The sequence below is a fragment of the Aphelocoma coerulescens genome, chromosome 3, assembly GCF_041296385.1.
Source record: "Aphelocoma coerulescens isolate FSJ_1873_10779 chromosome 3, UR_Acoe_1.0, whole genome shotgun sequence".
Classification (NCBI taxonomy): Eukaryota; Metazoa; Chordata; class Aves; order Passeriformes; family Corvidae; genus Aphelocoma; species Aphelocoma coerulescens.
This window is the reverse complement of record NC_091016.1, coordinates 69,306,536-69,327,750: the sequence shown is the minus strand read 5'-3', so window position 1 is coordinate 69,327,750 and position 21,215 is coordinate 69,306,536. Positions and strand designations below refer to the sequence as shown.

General features: G+C 38.1%; 1 protein-coding gene across 2 annotated transcripts in view; it reads right to left on the bottom strand.

Annotated features, from left to right (window-relative positions):
* MED23 (mediator complex subunit 23) overlaps positions 1–17,687 on the bottom strand; it is a 38,136-nt gene extending 20,449 nt beyond the window's left edge. The window contains exons 1-12 of one of the 2 annotated variants that reach the window (XM_069010761.1): positions 17,550–17,687; positions 14,709–14,740; positions 14,517–14,604; positions 13,614–13,738; positions 13,367–13,478; positions 12,478–12,576; positions 11,828–11,929; positions 10,815–10,884; positions 9,028–9,140; positions 7,738–7,833; positions 7,181–7,198; positions 553–753 (exon numbers count right to left, since the gene is read on the bottom strand). In XM_069010761.1, the coding sequence (XP_068866862.1) occupies positions 553–753; positions 7,181–7,198; positions 7,738–7,833; positions 9,028–9,140; positions 10,815–10,884; positions 11,828–11,929; positions 12,478–12,576; positions 13,367–13,478; positions 13,614–13,738; positions 14,517–14,604; positions 14,709–14,740; positions 17,550–17,609 (1,116 nt within the window). In that variant the 5' untranslated portion in view covers positions 17,610–17,687. The remainder of the gene's footprint in view (positions 1–552; positions 754–7,180; positions 7,199–7,737; positions 7,834–9,027; positions 9,141–10,814; positions 10,885–11,827; positions 11,930–12,477; positions 12,577–13,366; positions 13,479–13,613; positions 13,739–14,516; positions 14,605–14,708; positions 14,741–17,549) is intronic. The other variant, XM_069010762.1, reaches the window with a different exon arrangement.
* Positions 17,688–21,215: the final 3,528 nt, after the last annotated feature.

Below are 21,215 nucleotides of genomic sequence, written 5' to 3'. Positions count from 1 at the left end.
AACCCTGAGCACCAGAGAAAAGGGCAAATACTAGTATCAGTTTTAATGGAACTATTACTAGGAAGTAATAATAACTTGGGACTGTGATTGCCAGTATTACTATAATTGGACAAATTACCTTTGATTGCTTTGAGTAGATTGATTAGACAAATAGCAAGTTCCTACATCCATTTGCCTGGCATGTTTTTTTAGTCCACAAACAGAACAGGGCATTCACTCTGTTCAAAACTCATTTGTAAACTGGATGCAACAGCACGGTACTCGGATCTTCTGAATTATGCCAGTTTATCTCTTCATTCTAGTTATTAGCACACTTTGAATCCAAATATAATGCAACATCCTGTAACTGAATACACTAAAAACGCACCTAGCTTACAGCACCATAACTTGAGAATTTGACTTCTAGAGAGACCAGTGATTAAAAATTTAATTAATTCTTTCACATAAAGTAGTTCTTGCAGGGATGAGCAACACTTTTTAGAAAATACTGGGTTTGTTTTTTAAATCCCTCTAAATCCCTCTTACCGTGTGGGAGCGATACAAACAATTTACCTTTTGATGGAGTGACAGGACCATATGAGGAAAACTTGCAAACTGAAAGAGCACAAAGAAAATGAGCTGGCTGGAGAGATGCTGCCACAGAAGCTGACTGGTTCCACCATCATCAAACTTCTCTTCAGTCTCAGACCGTTCCATGGCATACACCACAAGATCCACCAGCTGGTCCTCCAGCACAGGGCAACGCTGCTTGTGCTGTAAGGCAGAGATCAGATACAGTATTCCAAAAGCCTTGCCATTAACTCCAGAACTTGCACAGTTGCAGTTACAGTACAGTATTTTGACAGAAGGCTGGGAAGCATGAGATGAAGTCTGAACTTAAGTTAAGGATAAGCCAGTGTATTAAAGCTGCACTATGTTACAGGTCACAATGATTTTTACATTTTATCATATATTCCGTAATGCCCTACTCAGTTCCAGAACACAGCTCATCAATGCACAGATAACATCTGGGGGTTTTTTTGCTGTTTTTTAACAAATTCAGGCAGAATGTTATTCCTCTGATCTTGCATTCACAGAAAACAAAGCCCATTCTTTGGGTTTTTTGCTGGGTTTTTTTTCATTCCTTCTTTTCAGCATTAAGTCCATTTCAAAAGTAGGCAACACCATAAAGATGTATCAATTATACCATCAAATGCAGAGGAAACATCCCAATACATGATGAAGGTAGTTGATAACTATTCTCTTTTTACTCTCTTTTTACTTGGGTTCACCTACAGCCTACAACTAGCAGCAAAATTAACATCTGGTTAATGCCCCTATCACTAGATGCCGTCCTATTGACACAGCACCACAGGCTACAAGACAACATCAAAAAGGCTTGAATATTAATCAGTGGTATATTCTACATACTGTAAATAGAACAGAAATTACACATCAGTGAGGAGCTCCTCAAATGTTAAGACTACCACAGTCTTCACACTGAGCTATGCAAACCCAGAAATAATTAAAAATACACACCATCTCTGATGATTTTTAATAATCAGCAAATAAGGAATGCATTATATATTCAGATATATTCTGTTAGTACAGATGTATATAAAATAGGTCCACTACCAGTAATTTGGAACTCAGATGACAAATCTTCAGTTCAAGACTACCAAGTATAATGTCACATTACAAGTTCTTCAGTGCAACACCTTTTTATTATTATCCTGCATTTGTATTGTTACACTCATATAATGTACTATTGTTAAGAAAAAAAAAAAAACATGGAGAATTTAACTTATTTCAGAAAGTGCTAGCACTTTGGAAATAATCTAACCTGTTTGTTTTGATGCAATCTATATTCAGGAATGGTCACATTTACTCGTTTATTTATTTGGCCTGATGCCTGTAACATAATGCAGCCTTAAAGAAAAAAAATTACTTTAATGATACAAAAGAAAAGGAACTGAGCTGCTCAAACACTCATCATGAAAATGCATTATCCCTTTCTAGAGGCAAAAAAGTGTATGTAAAAAGTTTTAAAAGATCACCCAAATACTCATAAAACATTTTAGGGATGCCTTAGATGAATTCTTTGACTTACTAGCCAGGCAGCCTAAAGAAAGGCTACTAGAAAGATATAATAAAAGTAAAGAGAGATGCTGAAAGGAGATGCTTGTTCTACCTTCATTGATGGTAGTCTTTTGCTATGAAAAAAAAGAGATTCTCTTCAATTAAAAATAGAATGCAGGAATTGGCGAAGTTGACAAAATACAGTGAACAGCATCCCCTGTTGCATGCTCTTTGCGAGCTCAAAACTGCAGAAAGCTACAATTCCAGCTGTGCTTTCTTGAAGCATGCTTAACACAAACCTCTAGCTAAAACAGGAAGCACCGATGATACCTTTTCTCCCAGTACGCAACGTCATTATCACAGACCAACCACGGTACAGGTTTACAGAGAGCAGTATTGGCACCATCAGTTCAGAACTCTTTGGGTCTTTTGTGGCTTGTTTTTCTCCCCCTCCCAAAGCAACTAATTATGAAGCAGAGCAGGGTGCAACAGACAACACTACAGACTAGTTTATAATCCAGCATGCAAAACTACTATGTACAGGGCTTGAAATTTAATAGTTTGCTAAGCACTGCGTTAATGTCCGAAAGCCTAATCAGGTTAGGCTATATTAATTTAGAAAGTTATTCAAAGAATACAACAGGAAAAATACTACTGTTAAAAAGACAGCCAGAATTTCCAGTAGGAATTTTCGCTATTCTGAATAATTCTATGACTGGGAAAACTTTAGAAGCCAGGAAATGAAAAAAATGAATTCTTTTATACTGAAAACCACACTTTTATTGCTTTAAAAACGCTTTTCCATCATAAAAATAGCAGTACATCATATTCTATCTGCATTAATTTAATTTTCTGTCAATTTTTTTTTCTGTATTTTCAGTGAATATACATTTTTGCACAGATTTTGTATCTATAGTTTTGGAACTCTTGGAAATAAAATACTGTGCTGCACAGGAATTTGCAGGATTGGGTCCTTGTTTTATTAATTGCTCATAAGTGAAAGAAAATCTCAGTATAAACTGAGATGAATAAAATTATAGGTGAGAGCTGATTACCCTCACAACTAAGCAGGAATTCATGTTTTGGCATGGCTTAAGTAAAACAAAAATGAACATCAAAAAACCTCTGAACACTGTTCTGGATTATGTATGAAAAAATACAGCATTCAAAATAACTATGCTTTTCCCCTAAAGTAAACATGATTCAAATTTTTATAACTTGGTTGTACTAACGCATTCCCCATTTTGCTCTAAAAATAACATTTAAAGATCTGAAAATACATAATTTCATTGAAAACATTATTAAGCCATGAAGAAATACAGCGGGGAAAAAAGCGCTTCCATGACAACTTGAAACTAAAATTTCTCAAGACCAGCCCTCTGATGGACTAGTGGTATTTCTTTAGAGTGGATCAGAGCTTCACTTCGATGGTGGCTTGCTGTTCTTATTTGGGTTTGAATTTTTAATTCCTTCTTTTCTGGGGTGTCGAGACAGGGTATCTAAGGGCGGGGCAGGGGCATGGCTAGCATTAAAAGGGCTTCCTAAAAGAAAAATATTTTAAGGAGTCAGTAAGGCTGGCTGATGGCTATGATAGCTTTTGAGTATTTTAAACAAACAACATTTAGTAAGTATCTACATTTAAGAAATGGACTCAGAAGACCAAACCACAGATGCCATGTTCCCTACAAGAGTAAATGGCATCTCCAGAAGTCCAATTCAAAATGCCTAAAGTAGTTAATACATGACAGAACTACTCCCACACTTCCATTTTCCAAAACTGTATGCTACGAGGACACAAAGCTTATTGTTTATATTATACCTGATTCTATAATCTCTTCCAAGTTTGGCAGCCATTCTTAAATTTCCCTCATTAAAAAAAGGAGTAAGTTTCAACAAAGAACATGTACTTGAGTGTTCTCAACACATACCCTTACAATCAGAAACATATAAAAAATAATCACACCCCTTAAACTAAGTACTTTGCCATGTTATCACCAGTAAAATTGGATAGTAAGATGACAGCATCAACCTAAATTTAAAAAAAAAAAGTGAAAGGAAAGTCAATTTTTAAATATTGTATTATGTCATTCCTTTCACTTAATGATTCTGCTTACAACAGCGTTCCCATGCTAATTATCCTGATTTGTAGCTAGCAGAGAACACAACAACATATTCACCTGCACAGAGTAAGGCATAGATAAGATGCAGATTACCACTGCTGGTTTAAAAGGTGACCAGCCAAATACACTATTTAAAGGGCAAAATCATTAATACAATAGCTGCTAATTAAACATTTGTATATCACAGAAGCAGGACACCTGAAAATGACCTCCTCTCTCAAATATTCCCCAAACCAGAGAAATCAAAATAATAGTTTTTGATTGATTAGAGGACTGCAACAAGATCCTAACTGCAACTATGCAAGCAAAAATGGCGTTTTATTCTTTATGCAAGTCTGTACATACAGAGAAGGTAAAGATATAATCCAAAACCTCCAAAGTGAGTTCATGTCCTTAAGACACTACTTTAGTTCCATTTTAAGAACCAACTGTAAGATCCCTAAACCAAATCTGAATGTGGTATCAGTGTACTAAGACACTTTGAACTGTTAATCATTTTCCAAAAACCAAATTGTTATATAGTTCAAAAAATTACTTAAAAAATAACTAAGAACTGAAATTAACACCCCAACTAGAGAATATAAATTGACATAGAATTGTTGAGTCACTTAGGTTGGAAAAGACCCTTAAGTTAAGAGTCCAACTGCAAACCATGATAACATACGGGATAAAATACAATTGAAATCTTACTTCCTACAGACCAATTCAAACAGATATAAAAGAGTATGCACTGTCCCACACAGAAGTACACAGCAGCAAAAACTCAAGAGTCCCCGCACACCAACAAAAGAAAAATTTTGAAGTCCACATTATTACATCTGGACTTAAAGCCATATACTTGATAAGGGTATTAGAAAACCTCATCCCACAAGAAAACGTAGAATCTGGAAAGGAACATATGAATCTGTAAACTTAAGAAACTTTACCTTCATTTTTCTCCCTGCAAGGTTAACAGGACAGCTGGGATTGTATGTTTTTTACACAACTCAGTGACGGCTTGAGTAAATGGTTTTCTAACACAGATCTGCTTAGTTAAGACTGAACCAGAAAATTTCATTGTTCTTCTTCAAGAATATTTGAGAACTAGGACAAATCTGGCTGAACCATACCTAGATTGTGATGCCAAAAGACTCAAATGAAGGCTCCAATCCTGCAACTGGATCTGTGTAAATAGTTGACAGGGCATACAAGCAACTTCACATAATTAATGATCATAAATAAATAATGATCATTGTGTTAAGGTGTTTCCGTATTTATTCTGAAACAAACTTGGCACTTTTTGCATTTCTAGTGTCTTCTATTATAGTGACAGTTCATTTCTGCAGGTTATTTCTCTAATAATACAATACTAAATTATCAGCCATTTTACTGAAAGCATTGATATAGTTACACAACTTCTGAAAAGCATGCTACTATTTTTGTCACGTGACTACATTATCAAATTGAACTATAACACAACGCTAATTTGTACCTAAAAATGAGTAAAAATTTTAAGGTTTTCCACAGTTTAAGCAGAGTACATTAACATTTAAATGGAACATATTTCCTATCCTATACCACTGTACCACCCACCTCTATATCTGTATTTTTAACTCACATATTTTCAACTCACAAATTTTCAACATCTTTATGCTGGTGTAACTGTAGTAGCACAGCTATAGTTCATGTTCTGTCAGCATTTCCTTTATAAGCTACATTCTTCACGTTTGTTCCTTGGCCATAAAAATTCATGCCAGGATGAAACTTTGTGTAGGAATTCCTATACTAGCAAACAAATTTTAAGAAGTATAATTTAATACATTTTATTTCTTCAATTACTTTTAGAGGACAGTGAAGTAGGAGTTAAAACCCAGCATTTTAAACATAAGTGTTTTTTTACATGAAAGGACAGACCATCCATAGTTAGAAGAATAAAACGGGTTCAAAATAATTTTTGTCTAGATCTTGTACTATTTACCAGCTACAAGATGGATAGAGGAATAGTTTGATTTATCAACTCAGTGCAGACACAGAAAGACACACAAATACTACTCATTTAAACAGTAAAAGCAGCTCAATTCCAGGGTTTAACATTTCAGCTGCTTTAAGTCTCAGATACAAGAGATCGTCATATACAACACAGAGCACTGTTAGCCAAGATGTAGGAATCTGTGCATTCAAAAACATTGTCCCAGTTCAGAAAATGCACTGGTGTATTCCATTACATTGGGAAATATACACAAGGTTTCAAGATCATGTAAATTTTATAGTCAAGTTACAAACCTGAAAAAAGTTTCTTAAATGGAAACACTGACACAACCTTCACTATAGTATTGCAAACAGCAACGCTATTTTATAAAATCTTAAACACTTTTTTTAAAGTAGGTGTGGCAATTATTAGTGTAATGAGGGATAAACTGTAAATAGAACACATAATTTCAAATTTCAAGCAGAAGTCCACTTGGTTGATTTGCTCAGGTGTTTATTTATTTAAACAAGTAGTCAAAATTTTAAGGAACTACTTTTTCTGTGGTATTCTGCACTACTGTTCTTTCACCTAGATTGGAGAATATTATAATTACCTGTTGGGAAGTTCTTCACAGAGGCTTCCTAATGATAAGAAAATTCCACTAGTAAACCTTTCTTTTTTTAAATGATGTATTTACAGCCTTATATTTTTATAATTAGGTCCAGTGGATGTTTTTTCCACCTGCTTAAGGAAAGAAGTTTTGAACTAAAAATCTCTCCTCATCTGAAAATTCCAGCAAAGTAAAAGTTATGACTGGTAAGGGAAATGGTAGCAGTCCATTCCAATGAAAATTTTAGTATCAGAGGACCACTAACTGTCAGCTTTATGCTACATCTCTCATATCTCTACAGAATTGTAGTGAGAATTTGCCCTTGACTAATGGTCCTGCCAATTTCAAGCCCTGGCTGTACATGTATTCTCTACCTGGAATCAGTGGCTACAAAGCGGCCAGCGTATCGTTAGTCACAATACAACAGTAAGGTTGTGAACATACCTGAGCAATGTTCAAGGTCTAGAGCATTGGAGGATGGGCAGGACAAGACAGGACAGAACAAAAATAAAGGAAGAAAAAAAGAAAAGACAAAACAGTGACTATGAGGCCAGCCTCAAGGATCCCCAAGTCAGACTAAGCCCCCCCATTCTAAGGTTTCAAAAGAAAAAATGTAACAAAACAAACCCCAGCTTTCAACTATTCTAGTATTAAAACATTCCAATATAACAGAGTACAAAAATGCTTTAAAAACTAACGAACAATAACCAGTCTCCTACTGTCTGTCAAAGGTGTACTTGAGGCTGGCCTTATAGGAAAAAAAAGCAATGCAAAAAAAAATCATATTTTAAATCTCTACTTTTCAATTTAACATTCGTAAAGCAATATACAAATGATAGGAATAACAGTGTCCAATTAACCTAATATGATCTCATAAAAAAAAAAAAATCACTCTCTATACCTAAACTGTTTTGCTTAGTTAGCTATAGCAAAGAAAAGAGAAAAAGAATAGTGCAGATTCTATGCAGAATTATATCACATGTTACAGCACAGTACAGTACCTGCTTATTCAGACCTAGCATATTGCAGACCATATCCCTTGAATACGGTTGTTCCAGCACATATCTCAACAAAGCAGTCTGTGGCTCAAACAGATCCTTGAAAAAGAAACAAGCAATCACATACAAACATATATTGCCTCAAGATGATGTTTAATACTGAGTTTACATTTAATTGAATTAAACAATGTAAGAATGAATGTTTCATTTATGCAGATACATATTATCTGGTTAATCGTCTTGCTCTCTGATAACCAAAAGAAAAAAGGAGATAATCATAGCTCCTAAGAAGTGGCAGATTTTATGAGGACCAAGTAGAAGTACATTCTTCATTCAATAAAAGGATGGTACAATTCCTGGATCAGCCTTGAACTCAAAGGAAAAAAGGTAAGACAACTGATGCAATGGACCAAAGTGCATAAAAATCAGGACTAATGTGAAGAAATCAGATATGAAACAACTGCTCACTGCATCTTCCAATAGCTGAATCACTTCAAATGAAAACATTATCTGAAGCTGGCTTCAAAACAAACAGAGGGAACTGGTTCCTCATGCAACATGAAGCTGAAATGTGGCACTCCTTGTCAAAGGAATGTTGAGGATACTAAAAGCTTACGGAAGAAGAAGCTTAGAAGCTTACTCAAGAAGAGTACTGAACAAGTATTTGGGAGATGAAAGTTTACTAAATACAGAGAAACCACATCTGTCTCAGGAAACACACAAAATGATAATGACTGTACATTGTCAGCACTATACAGGTCGTTAGATATACTGTATTTATTTCCTTTCTTAGACATCTAGGATATAGGGAATGGGATGCAGGACAACATAGATCTTTGTCCCGATCCTTTAAATTCTTTCAGTACATCACTACTTCACACATAGAGTTTTAAGTTTAAATATGCAAACTTTAAGTTTGAATTGTAAAATTATCCTTCCTGTGGAATAATGAAGAGCACAGAAAAGAAGAAATTCCTTTCCCATTCTCTTCCATCTAGCCAATTTTCCAATCAATTCTCTGCTCTCAGTTGCTTTCTCACATGCACACACCCACAAAGCACATTAAATTATATCTCATGCTCTTCAGCATCCTGGACAGCAGTTACACCAAACACTACTTTCAAGGTCCTCTGTATATAGCTTGAAATCATTGAAATATAAAACATCTACACCTTTGAAGTTAGCCTAAGTGGAACAAATGGATATTCAGAGTTGAAACTTTTCCCTGCTTTAATGACATAGAAGTTTTGTTTTACTGAATATAACATGTTTGGGAAGTATAATAAGGCGTACCTTATCATATGGTAAGAGACCTTTCAAAGGAAAACGAAGGGTTGTAGGATCCAGCTTCCATGAGTTACACATGGCGCCCGAGTTATTTACCACGGGAAGGAGACTACAGCGACCTACATGCAATGAAACATAAATTCTCAACCAGTGAGACTAGCCCATTGCCTGATCATTTTGATGCAAAAACTGGCTTTGGCCACTTTAATGCTCTCCTGAAATTTCCACTGTTTAAAGCTCTTTACCATAGGATTGTTTCAAACTGATTTTATTTTTCTAATCAATTTTTAACTAAAAAAATATCTAAGCAATAAAGTCCTCATTTATTCAGACTGAATACCCCAAAAACAAAGGTATTTGCAAATATCAATCTAAAAGAATCCTTACAGATTACCAGAATACTGTTCCCCTACCATTGCTTGACGTAGGGATTTGATTTTGGCAGACTGACCCTTTCCACAAAGATTATAGCCTTATAAACCTAAGTACAATCTAAGTCTTTCAATTTCCCTTCATTCACCCTGTGGGCAAGGTTGTGTTCAGTAAAGCATTCAAATGCAAGCGTGTGTATTCCAATTAAAGTCAATGACGGTCCAGTCAATTCAGTCAGTGTACCCCAGTGAGACCAAAACACATGGAAGTGTGTTTGGTAGGCTACATTTACACTTGGTGGTCAGTGCAGACTAGACAATTAGCCTTTATTTTAGTTGCTTAAACATAAGCCTCTGAACTGAGCCCCAAGCAAACCTGTGTATCAGCACGTAAATTTAGGTGCCTCAACTTTGTCGTCTTTCAGTTCAAATTCTGTGACTTCTATCATCCAAATTGACCATATTGTTATCCCATAAAACAAGAAGTAAATAAATGCTTATTTCTTCCCTTCAATTGTATCTATACAGGTCATTTACACACACAACACTTGGAAAAAATAGTATGTGATCCCTGTCAGTCATACAAATAAAAGCTATGCCACACTTTCAATAGAAGAATAACTGGATGCTTCTGAAACAAAATGCTTTAGGAACATGTAGTGGTTTGGTCTAAAATACTCATTACTGTTTATCTTCTGTGAGATAAGAATTAGGAGAAATGCAAGAGCATTACAGATGAATTTACATTTTTAATCTCTGCAGTAAAGAAGCTCCATCACAACAAACCTTGCTCAGAACTAATGCAGCTGTTATTAAACTACTCAAAGCAAACAGAAGACATTTTTATCTTTTGAAGAAAAATGCAGCAGGCATCACATTAGAACAGCCAAATTTTGATCATCACATTTCTAACAGTAAAGGAAGATAAGCATTTCTTCCACAGAAAAGTAGAACCAGTACTCATCTGAGCTAGGAAACGCTCACCCAGAAGCCTGCGACAACAGAGACGAGGCTGAGCAGCTACAAAAGCTCCAATGGAAACTGAAGTCAAAACACTCCATGACTAACCTACCAGTGGATAGTTATTAACTCAAAATCCTTGAGCACAGAAAACCTACAATTCTCCTACTCTACTAGTCACCTGTAGTTAGAAACCATACAACCATGTAACAACTAGTACATTTCCACCACCAGCTGGTGGCAAAAAATTATTTTGATCTCATCAATATGAATTTTCCCCTTCAAAACAAAAACTGAAGAGAACCAAGTCTGAGAACAAACTGACAAGGGTAGAGGTACTACATGAAACATAAGATCTGAATTATTTTGCCTAATGATATATGTCCCAAAAGGTTCTAAGAAACAAAATAGTTCAACATAAATGAATTTATTGTAAAGTCATTCATTAAGTCATTCTCTTACCACAAATAGAATTTATTCTTGCTGTAGGTCTGAAGGTATCCACAAAATCTGATACTAAATTACCTAGTAACTGGGTGAGAAGAGGAGAAAAAAATCAGGGTTTAAGTTCCAGACACTGATAAGGAATATTTAAGACTTAAATATATATATGTATGCATTTTAATAACACATGCAGGAATCTACTAAAATAACTAGCTTCCTATGCATCTCAAAAAGTTGGCAAAAACATCTGGAACATAAAACCACAAAAGGAAAAAATGTGGCATTAGAAAGGAAGTGCAGGAAGCACTCTTCCCAGTTTGCACTCAAGTAGGAGTTTATTTAAGAACTGTGTCCTATACCAACTATGTTATTTGAAAGCATAACACTTAGATTATTTAAAATAAGCTGTAATTTCTGTTCACAATAAATCTCTGCCAGTGAATAACAATTCCACATAGAAAAATGACCCAGATTAGTACAATCTACTTCAAATCTCTCAAAAGACAATAACAGTTTTTTCCCATTAATACAAGGAAGTTGGGATTTCATCCTCTTCCAAACACCTAATTATTTTAATGGAATGCAAAATTAAAAACTGGATTGATATTACATTCTTTGTTTGAAACTATGACCATTTTCATCCCACCAGAGCCCCAAATATCTCTGTGTAACCAAGTTTAAACACAGAAAACACTGGTCAGCTCTTTAAAGTGATTTTTCTTATCCTGAAGCCATAGAGAAAGCACAAAGTGGCAGGTGTGCATGACCTGCATTTCCAAACGTATTCAACAAAACCAACTCAAGAGTTCAAGAGTTTTGAACATCAGACCATAAGTCAAAATTATGTCATCAGTTTCATGCAAGATCACAGGGAGCTACTGCTGCAATCACATCAAGACTGTATCTTCCTTTATGTGACTAAACACAGAGCTTACTGTTGAGCAGATTTTAAATTTTCACATAAACTTTGTTATAAAAGTAAGTGTTGTGTGCAACAAAATTCCAGGGTACATTAGGCATCCTATCATTACCCAGTGGGGAAGTTTTCCTTCAGGATATAGTTTTCTGATTTCTGTAACTGCAAAGTAGGCAGGCAACAAACATGCATTTCTTTCCAAGATGTAGGCTACCACCTATAAATAAAAAAAACATCAGTGTGAAAGACCCTGGATAGGGTAAATGAATGTGTAATCTGTCTACTAGTCTGAGACAGCCCACTAAAACAGATACAAGATTAAAATATTTATTTTTAAGTTGTATTCTGACAGTAATACTTCGGTCTAAAACCTGTTTTTAATTGTACAAGCATAAGTTAGACTGTTTGAGCCTAAGTAAGACCATGCCTCTATGTCTGCCCACAAAGTGTTGAAAACAATTACTATTTTTATTCACTAAGAAAAAAATATTAATCATTACTATATCCTATACATCTTACCTTAGGCAAGCCAAGCATTGAGCCTGACTCTCTTACAGGGATTTTAACACTTATTTACAATATCCCACAAAAGCACTTTGTTTACTATATAAAATGCAATTACAGTAAAGAATTAGAACACAAAGAGTAAGACTTTCCTGTTGAACTATACCAACAATCAGAGCTATCCCAACCATCAGAAACTCACTAATAACAAAAGAATGAGGCCTATTTTCCTCTACAGTGGTATAAAACCCATATAGTTACCTCTCTTGCTGCTAAAAGCTGCTGTACAACAGCTGAGCTCACAGTGTTTGGAATCGTTAGGATTTTCTCTAGTATCACTTTCAGCAGATCACGCACACCCTGAAAGAAAGCACATGAAATTAACATTCCCAGATACTCTTTATTTCTGGCAGAAAGATTACACAATCAATATGGTCAGACAATATTTTGACAGACAAATTAGTTCTTGTTGCTAAGCGTCAGAAGACAAACTGCTACTGACTATATTAATACTAATTACATTAAAATTTAACACTAATTACATTAAATTCCTTTTGGAACTTCTCAGTCTTAGGATGCTCCTGAAGAGAAAGTAACTCTTGGTATTTTGATGTACATCCAGAGACATCCAACCTACAATGCCTTTTGCAGCCTGACCAATGTTTTATTTTATGTTTTCTGCTCTAACATGATCAACAATGCTGCAAGGTGATTCTCTGCAAGACATGTGCGGTTTCCTACTCCTTCTCATGGAGCTAAGGGCCACGCCAAGGACTCAGCTTTCAGGAGCTTTTGCTATGTAGCAACAGGGGTTAAAGTAGATGACAGAACTCCAGCCTTAATGCTTGATAGTTTTATTTTCCAGTGTTTACCACTTCTGCAACTGAATTAGGGTTATTTAGCTTGTAACTGAAAAAGGTGGAAAGGGACCGTAACAGAGAAAAGAGTATGAAGAGTTACACAATATACACAAATACAAAATCCTCTCTTAGGGTGAAGTTCAACCATGAAAAAGCATTAAAAGTGGTCTGAGTTTTCATTTGTAAGAAAAGCAGACTTTGAAAAATTGGATGTGTCTGAGATAAAATCATAAAAACAAAGGTAGCAAATAACATGTCTTTGCAAAGAGAAATGAGTAAGTGGAAGATACCTTGTAGTCTACACCTCCAATAATCTTCCGGACCAATTTAAATGTTAATGCCCACAGCTGAGTCCTTTCCCACTCAAGCGTATCGGAGTTTATCAGAGATTCACAAACCATCCTAGCAGAAGAACACAATGCAAGAATGAATGGCAGGTAATAAGCACGTGTTTTCCAGTAGTAACTGTACAATGGCACTGTAAAAACACCTCCGATATAACATCTTCCACATATCAATTATTCCAACATGGCTTACCTAGGTGGCAAAAGTCCAGTTTCTACTGCCATTGCTAGACAGTCATAAAGAAATGAAATTCTTTTAGGACTATGTTGGCTATGAATGAATCTTACAATCCACTGGACACACTGTTCATGGGACTCCTGAAAAAGCAATAGAGGGGGAAAAGAATGTATTTACAGGTAGTGAAACAAACTATAAAATTCATATAGTATCCCACTATGAAAAAATGAAACTAACACAAGAACAAGACTATAGATCAGTAGAAGTGATCCAGCTGTCCAACCAACAGTTTTTCCTACAAGTCTTTCAATCTTATTTTGAAGAAGCTCACTTGTCCAGCAGAAGTTGGTCAGCTGTCCACTACAGGAAGTATTTCCCAGTTTAAGCACTGATTTCTATAATCATCTTTGGTTTTCACATGTAAGTTAGCACAGACTAAAGTAAATACAACTGTTCTATATTACTTTTTCCTTTTCACAGTTATAATCAAATTCAGTGAAATTTAATGAACAGGCATCCAATTACGGAGCAGTGTCTGGAGTATCTAGCTTTTGAAAGGTGATTTTTGAACTTAAACATCTATTTGATTTTTTTTTCTTTTACCTACTTATTCACTTCAACCAGAAATTCTGTAATAAACTTTTATTGTTTATTTCTTTACTGTTACATTTCTATTTGCTTATCTTTATTTGCACTGCACAACCTCTGCTGAACACTATACAATCTCACAAATCTCAAAACTACCTTTTTTTTCCTTGCTATGTCTTCCTATATTCTTTACTATGGCATGTCTGAAACCAGATTCTGAATGACTGAACACAGCCCTTACAGCTTAAGTGTTTGTCTACCAGAAAAGGTATCTTTATACTAAAAAAGCATATAAAGTACACACAGATAAGCAACAAATCAAGTGTTAACCTGGGAAAGACTGCTCCAGAACTGTCTAAAAGCTCCCAGGCAGCTCATCAGTTTGGTTCTCTCATCTTCAGGAGTGTCCATAAACATCCTAATGCAAATAAGAACATTAGTTTTTAGCAGTACCCAATGAAACAAGTAGAAAAGTACATTTATACATAACATTTTGTACAAATAAAGTAATATCACACTTACCCAGGAAAAGCTTCTTCAATTACTTCTGTTTTCTGTAAGAGAAAAACCCCGAGTGATACTGTTAGAAGGTTTGCTATGACTATCACACCACCATGATGAAGCACAAGATTAAGTTGTGCTGTTACAGGACTGTACCAGAGAACAATGGATCTCTTCTGCTAAATCACATTCTTCCAAAGATGAGATTGCTTTGTTTTCATATAAACCTTGTAGATCCAGATTAAGGTTGTTTCTTTGTTTTGGGTTGTTATTATTTTGTCTTCTAAACACCTAGAGATTGATTCACTTCCCAAATTTGGAGAAATTGCTCTATTGTATGATTAGAGTTCTTATAATCTGAAAAATTAGTATTTTTGAATCCCATTAATTATTTGTCTCACTTATGTTCCACAACACTCAGTTACACAGATCAATTAAATGTAATTACTTTCTCATCCAAATTTAGATCCATTGCTTTTTAAATTCCATTGAATGATGCAATGATCTTGTACTAGGTAAAAAGCTAAACACAAATATCCGGTTTATCTCTTCTAAGACCTTCCTTTCCCCCCCTTTTCTTTTTCAACTCCATTTTGCTCAAAGGCTTCTACGTTGTTATTCTAAAACTTCAGCAAATAGGTTCTGGAAAATACCGTCCTAAAGCTTTTCCTACCTTTCGTAAGAATTTCATATTATACTCAGTTGTGATCTATCACTGACCACAGTGTATTTTCTTTGCTATATTACAGACATAAGAGCATGTAACAAAATCAACTTTCTGGTCCTTTTCCATCACTTGGCCCAGAACTTCCTGTCACTGCTACTCAAAAAGAAAAGGAGAAACTGACACTCATCTGCTCTGCACAGTAAGCGAGGTAAGGTTTGCTGCTGTCCCCCAACTCGGTACCAGCAGCAGAGAAAGAAGTAAGTTGCTATATTTTCAGTCGTGGCTCCAAAAATACAGTGACATCTTCTCAGGAACTATTTTGTTGTTGTTCCATATCAATTTTAGGCAAGTAACAGTGCATAAAAATGCCAGTGTGACAACACAGGCAAATGACAATGTTAAAAATGTGAGAACAATCTGAATGGCAGTGCCAAAATGAGGAATCAGTCATGTGTAGGCAATTAATATGCTACAAGCAACTTAACACCACACGAAGAAAAGTACATCATGCATTTTATAAGGCCAGCTTAAAACAGAAAGGTTGGGCTTTTCTTCCCTCTACTGAAATTCATTATATGGAAATAAATTTCAGCTTCTCTGAGACCTACATATTCTTTCCAGTTCAGACATTCCAACCAGCTTCTTTAGTCTGAAATGTCAGTCAGGCCCCCATTCAGGACTGTCAGCTACTGTCACCCCAGGGTTTCCAACTGCAAATGTCTGACATCTACCAAGAAGCTCATTCGTGTTCCACAGAAGTGTGATTAATGACCCACTGACTTGGGTTCACAAAGTGAAAGTCCTCTTTAACTAATTTAATATCTTTCTACCATAAGACATCCCACCATTCCTATCCCACCTAGAGAGGACAAAGAGAAGGCAGTGGAAGTACTGGATAATGCTTTTAATACTATCCCTCACAGCATCCTTTTGGACAAGCTGTTGAACTGTGGGATAAGCAGGTTCACAGTGTGCTGGGCGAAGAACTGGCTGGAGGGCAGAGCTTAAAGGGGTGCAGTCAGTGGGGCTGCATCTGGCTGGTGATGGGTCACCAGTGGTGCTCCTCTGGGCTCAGTTCTAGAGTTCAATATATTGATATCTATATTTTGGTGCAGGAATTGAATGCGCCATTAGGAAATCTGATGATGATACTAAATTGACAGGTGCTGGTGGCTCTCTTGAAGATGAGAGACCTTACAAAAGGATGTGGATAGACTGCAGCACTGGGCAATCAGTGGCATGGAGTCTAGTAAATACCAGATTCCGTACCTGGGACAGAGTAATGCTGGGCACAAGTATAAATGGGGAAAGGAGTGGTTGGAGACCAGCCCTGCAGAAATGGATCTGGGGGTGCTCGTCAGCAGCAGCTCAGTGTGAGCCAGCAGGGAGAGCCTGGGCAGCCAGGAGGGCAAACGCCATCCTGGGATGCATCAAACACTGTGTTCAACCAGCCAGACAAAAGAGGTGATTACCCTGCTGCACTCAGCTTTGGTATGGCCACACCTTGAGTACTCCGCGCAGTTCCGGGGCCCACAAATTAAAAAGGATGTGAAAATCCTTGAACGCATCCAAAGATAAGCAGTAAACCTGGTGAAAAGTGCTGGAAGGAATGTCCTATGGAGAAACGAGGAAGACTTTGGGCCAACTACTTCATTTTGCAGGCAGCGTTGTGCGTGTGTATTTCCACAATCTGATAATGCCACTATGCTGGCTGGAGAAAAACGTCTCCTCGGGACATACATCCTCTCACAGTCTTCTTCAAAACTCCTTAAACTGCTTATTTTACAGCAAATTCAGCGCACTGTAATTCGGTAATGGCTAAGCACGCTGTTTTATGCCCAGTCCTGCTCTGTCCCAGCTTTCCTATGAAGCCTAGCGGGGGCAGATTTCAGCCCTGAAGAACCACCTTCCCTCATGGCTCCCACCTTCCCTCATGGCTCCCACCTTCCCTCATGGCTCCCACGGGCGCCCCCGCCGGGAACAGCGCGGAACACGGCCGGGGAGGGCGGCGGAGCTCCACCGCACTAACTGCGCCAGGAAAACCAAAAGCGCCTCTCCCACCTGCTTTTACTCTCTTTCAGTACGGCCCAACCCCCTCCCCAGAGGGAGCACGGCGGGCCGCGGGGACCTGGACGAGCCGCGGGTCTGCCCACAACGCTACCCCGGCAGCGGCGGCGCTCCGGGGACGGACTCACCACCACCTCCTCGAAGATGCTCTGCAGCTGCGTCTCCATGGGAACCATGGGGATCGCCATGGGGCCGGGCCGGGCCCTACCGGGCCCTTTGTCAGGCGCAGGCGGCGGCGCCCAGCCCTTCTCCTCCTCCCGCCCCGCCGGAAGCTCCGTCCCGGATCCCGCTCCCCGGGAAGCGACTGCTCGGCCCGGTCGTTCCGGGCGGTACCGCCCGCCCCGGCCTGCCCGCGACGGGGGGAAAGCATGAGCCGCTTAAAACTTGGGAGTGGTTTGGTTTTGTTTTTCTTTTTACGAAAATATTTGCTTAGGCTTCTTTGCTTTTTGAATAATCTTTTCTTAGAATAATCTTTTCTTAGAATATTTTGGCGAAATGCTGGTTCTGGTTCTTACGACGAGGATTCCTTGCGTTATTATGAGATCCCTCTCCGCAGGGCTGATCTCCAGCCACTGCTCTCCCGGTTTGTACTTGCGCCCAGTTTGGTGTGATTACTGTGGAGTTATTCATTCCTATGGTAAGTCATAGGACAAACTGAAAATGCGTTTATCTAAAGACATCCAGGAATACAGAATCACAGGGAAGGGACCACAGTGGATCATCTGCTCCAGTCTCCCTTCTCAAGCAGGGTTATCCCAGAGCACATGGCACAGGATTGCATCCAGACAGTTCTTGAGTATCTCCAGAGAGGGAGACTCCACAACCTTTCTAACAATCTATTCTGGTGCTTGGTCACCTGCACAATAAAGGAGTTCTTCCTCATGTTCAGCTGGAACTTCCTGGGCATCAGTTTCTGCCTGTTGTCTCTTGTCCTTGTTATAAACATATATTACAATATTGGCTTCTCGCAAGTATAAAGGTAGATATTATATAATGTTAGAAATGCTTTTTGCTGTGTGGATGTAGTTTTCTCTCTTTTTAGCAAGTGCGAGCAAGTAAGATAACCTCCAAGCGAACAGAGGATGAGGCCCAAGGAGCTGCTAATCAACACTTTGTCCAGGGAACAAAAGGGCCCAAAGGCTATTCTGCCCAGAGAACTGCGGCCAGGAGAGTCCGAGAGCCGCTATCACCGCTCTGCCCGGGGGGCAAAGAGGCCAAAGCTGCCATCAGCCCTGACTGTCTGGAGAATTAAGAGATCCACCCTACCATCGACTCTTACCTAGCGGGCCCAACCCCAAGAATCAAAAGAAATAAAACCACAAGACAGAAGACTACGCATGCTCTAAAAAGGCGGAACCAAGGAGTGGCCATGCAGAACAGCTCTGGGAAAAGTTTGAATATGCATAGGAACAGACAGTTAAAAATGGTATAAAAAGGACTATCCCCGAGCATCAGGTGTGCTCTTGGTAGAGTGCCAAGGCACCCGGTCATTACCCCTTTGCTTTATTTTATGTGTCTCTTATTGTCTTTATATTAAACCCTTTAAATTCTCACAGGAGAGTGAACCTCGTTTTTCACATCCTGTTGCTGGGCACTACTGAGAAGAGCCTGGCTTCATCCTCTTGGCACCCTCCCTTCAGATACTTTCAGACATTGATGATGTCCCCTCTCAGTTGTCTCTTCTTGAGGCTGAAAAGGCTCCCTCAGCCCTTCCTCATATGAGACATGCTTCAGTCCCCCAGTCATCCACAGCCCTCCACTGGACCCACTCCAGGAGCTCCTATGCCAAAACTGGACACAATAAAATACCCTAGTATTACATTTAAAAATGAGTATAATAGTATTACATTAGAATCACAGAATCATTAAGATGGGAAAAGACCTCCAATATCATCGAGTCCAACCAGTAGCCCAGCACTGCCAAGCCCACCGCCAAACCATGTCCCCAAGGGCTACATCTGCACAGTTTTGAACACTTCCAGGGATGGTGATTCCACCACTTCCCTGAGCAGTCTGTTTCAATGCCTAACCACCCTTTCAGTGAATATTTTTTTCCTAATATGCAATCTAAACCTCCTCTGGTGCTACTTGAGGCTGTTTCCTTTTGTCCTGTAATTTGTTACCTGAGACATGTGGCTGACCTCCAGCTGTCCACAACCTCCTATCTGGTAGAGAGCGTTTTATATCTATATATATATCCAGAGGTTTTTATACTAAAAATAAACATAAAATGCCAAATCAAGACAGTTTTAAAATTTTGTGTATCTTTGATGCTGACACTATTTTCTGAGCTGTCTGTGGATGTTTGGCTTCAAACATCCAGCTAGTGCTGGTAAACAGATACAAACTTATGTCTTCAATGGAAAAATAAAGCTGTTCACCTCCCTGTCCGATCAACTATCAAGCTGATAACTAGGGGCCTCGGAGCAGTGAAAAGTTAACATTTCCAGGCTTGGAGTTGAGAGGAAGATAGCAGGGTGTATTCATGGGGGAAAGGCCCACATGGAAATGGGTAGCCAATTACTTGTTTTAAATATAAACAGCTTTTGTGTAAATAGGCCTAGAAGAACAGATCACATAAACAGTGAGAAATGTTGTGAGTAAATTTAAGAAGTACCACAGAAGACAGTGATACATGGGGCATCAGCACTTGCACAGCTAGCAGAGATGTGTGTTGCAGCCAACAGGTACAGGATGCTTTGAAGTCAGTGCATTCTTGTCAGCAGTGGGAAGTACCTGGTTAGGAAACAAATAATGCTTGCATGTGTGTTATTATCTGCATATACATGTAACAGATGATCACTGAAAACAGGGGATGCAATTGAAGGTCTGCTTGTACATGCTTGTCTTGCTCTTAGAATTGGGTTGGCCTCAGTTTTAACATGAAGTTATTTATTCTGTAAAAAATGTTGATAATACTCTTCATTGTATGCTTATTTAAAGAGTGCTGCAGAACAATCTGACATTATTCATGTTGGACATATGGAAGATGATAGAGAATACAGTATCATACAGTCACCCCAGGACACCATGCACGTTCCATCAATACCCAGTGTCAGTACTTGTCCATCCTGGACAGATCACCTCATATTTTATTAAAATGACAATGCCCAGGGTAAAGTCTGTCCCATGCTCCTAATCCATTCCCACAGTGACCCATAAGAGGACTGGAAACTGAGCCCAAAATAAGTTGTTGCCTTATTATTATTTTGAGGACCAGTCTACTATTCTTACTTTTTTTCTGCCTTACTGCTTTGTCACACTTAGCCACACTTATGGGCTAACAGCCATTCCTATCCAACCCTAATATTACCAACATACAATCTGTCCACTACTTTGTGCCTAATACAACTTTATCTTGATGTTAGGTCATTAGCCAACGTGCATTCTCAACAGTAGTTAGCATGCAAGCCTAAATCTAGCTGGTCACCTCTACTTGACAGACTTGGTCTAATCCTAGCTAGGGTCCTGTTTCACAACTTGTCCCAAATACTATACCAAATTTTGAATTTTAAAATTCAACCACTCAACTATGTAATAGCCTTGAACCCCCAAAGAGGTTCAAATGGTGAATTATGTCCTGAATGAACACCTTGTCTAACCAGATCTCATTTTAACAAAACCAAACTACCTATGATCCTACCTTTGTGTAGAAGAGTGGTAGAGAGGAGACTCTTGGTCAGGCACAAGAAGCATGATACATTATGTGGATGAGTATGATTAGATTTATTGCTAATACAATATCCTAATATTGCCAAAGCAGTATACAATATAAGCATGTCTAAACATATTAT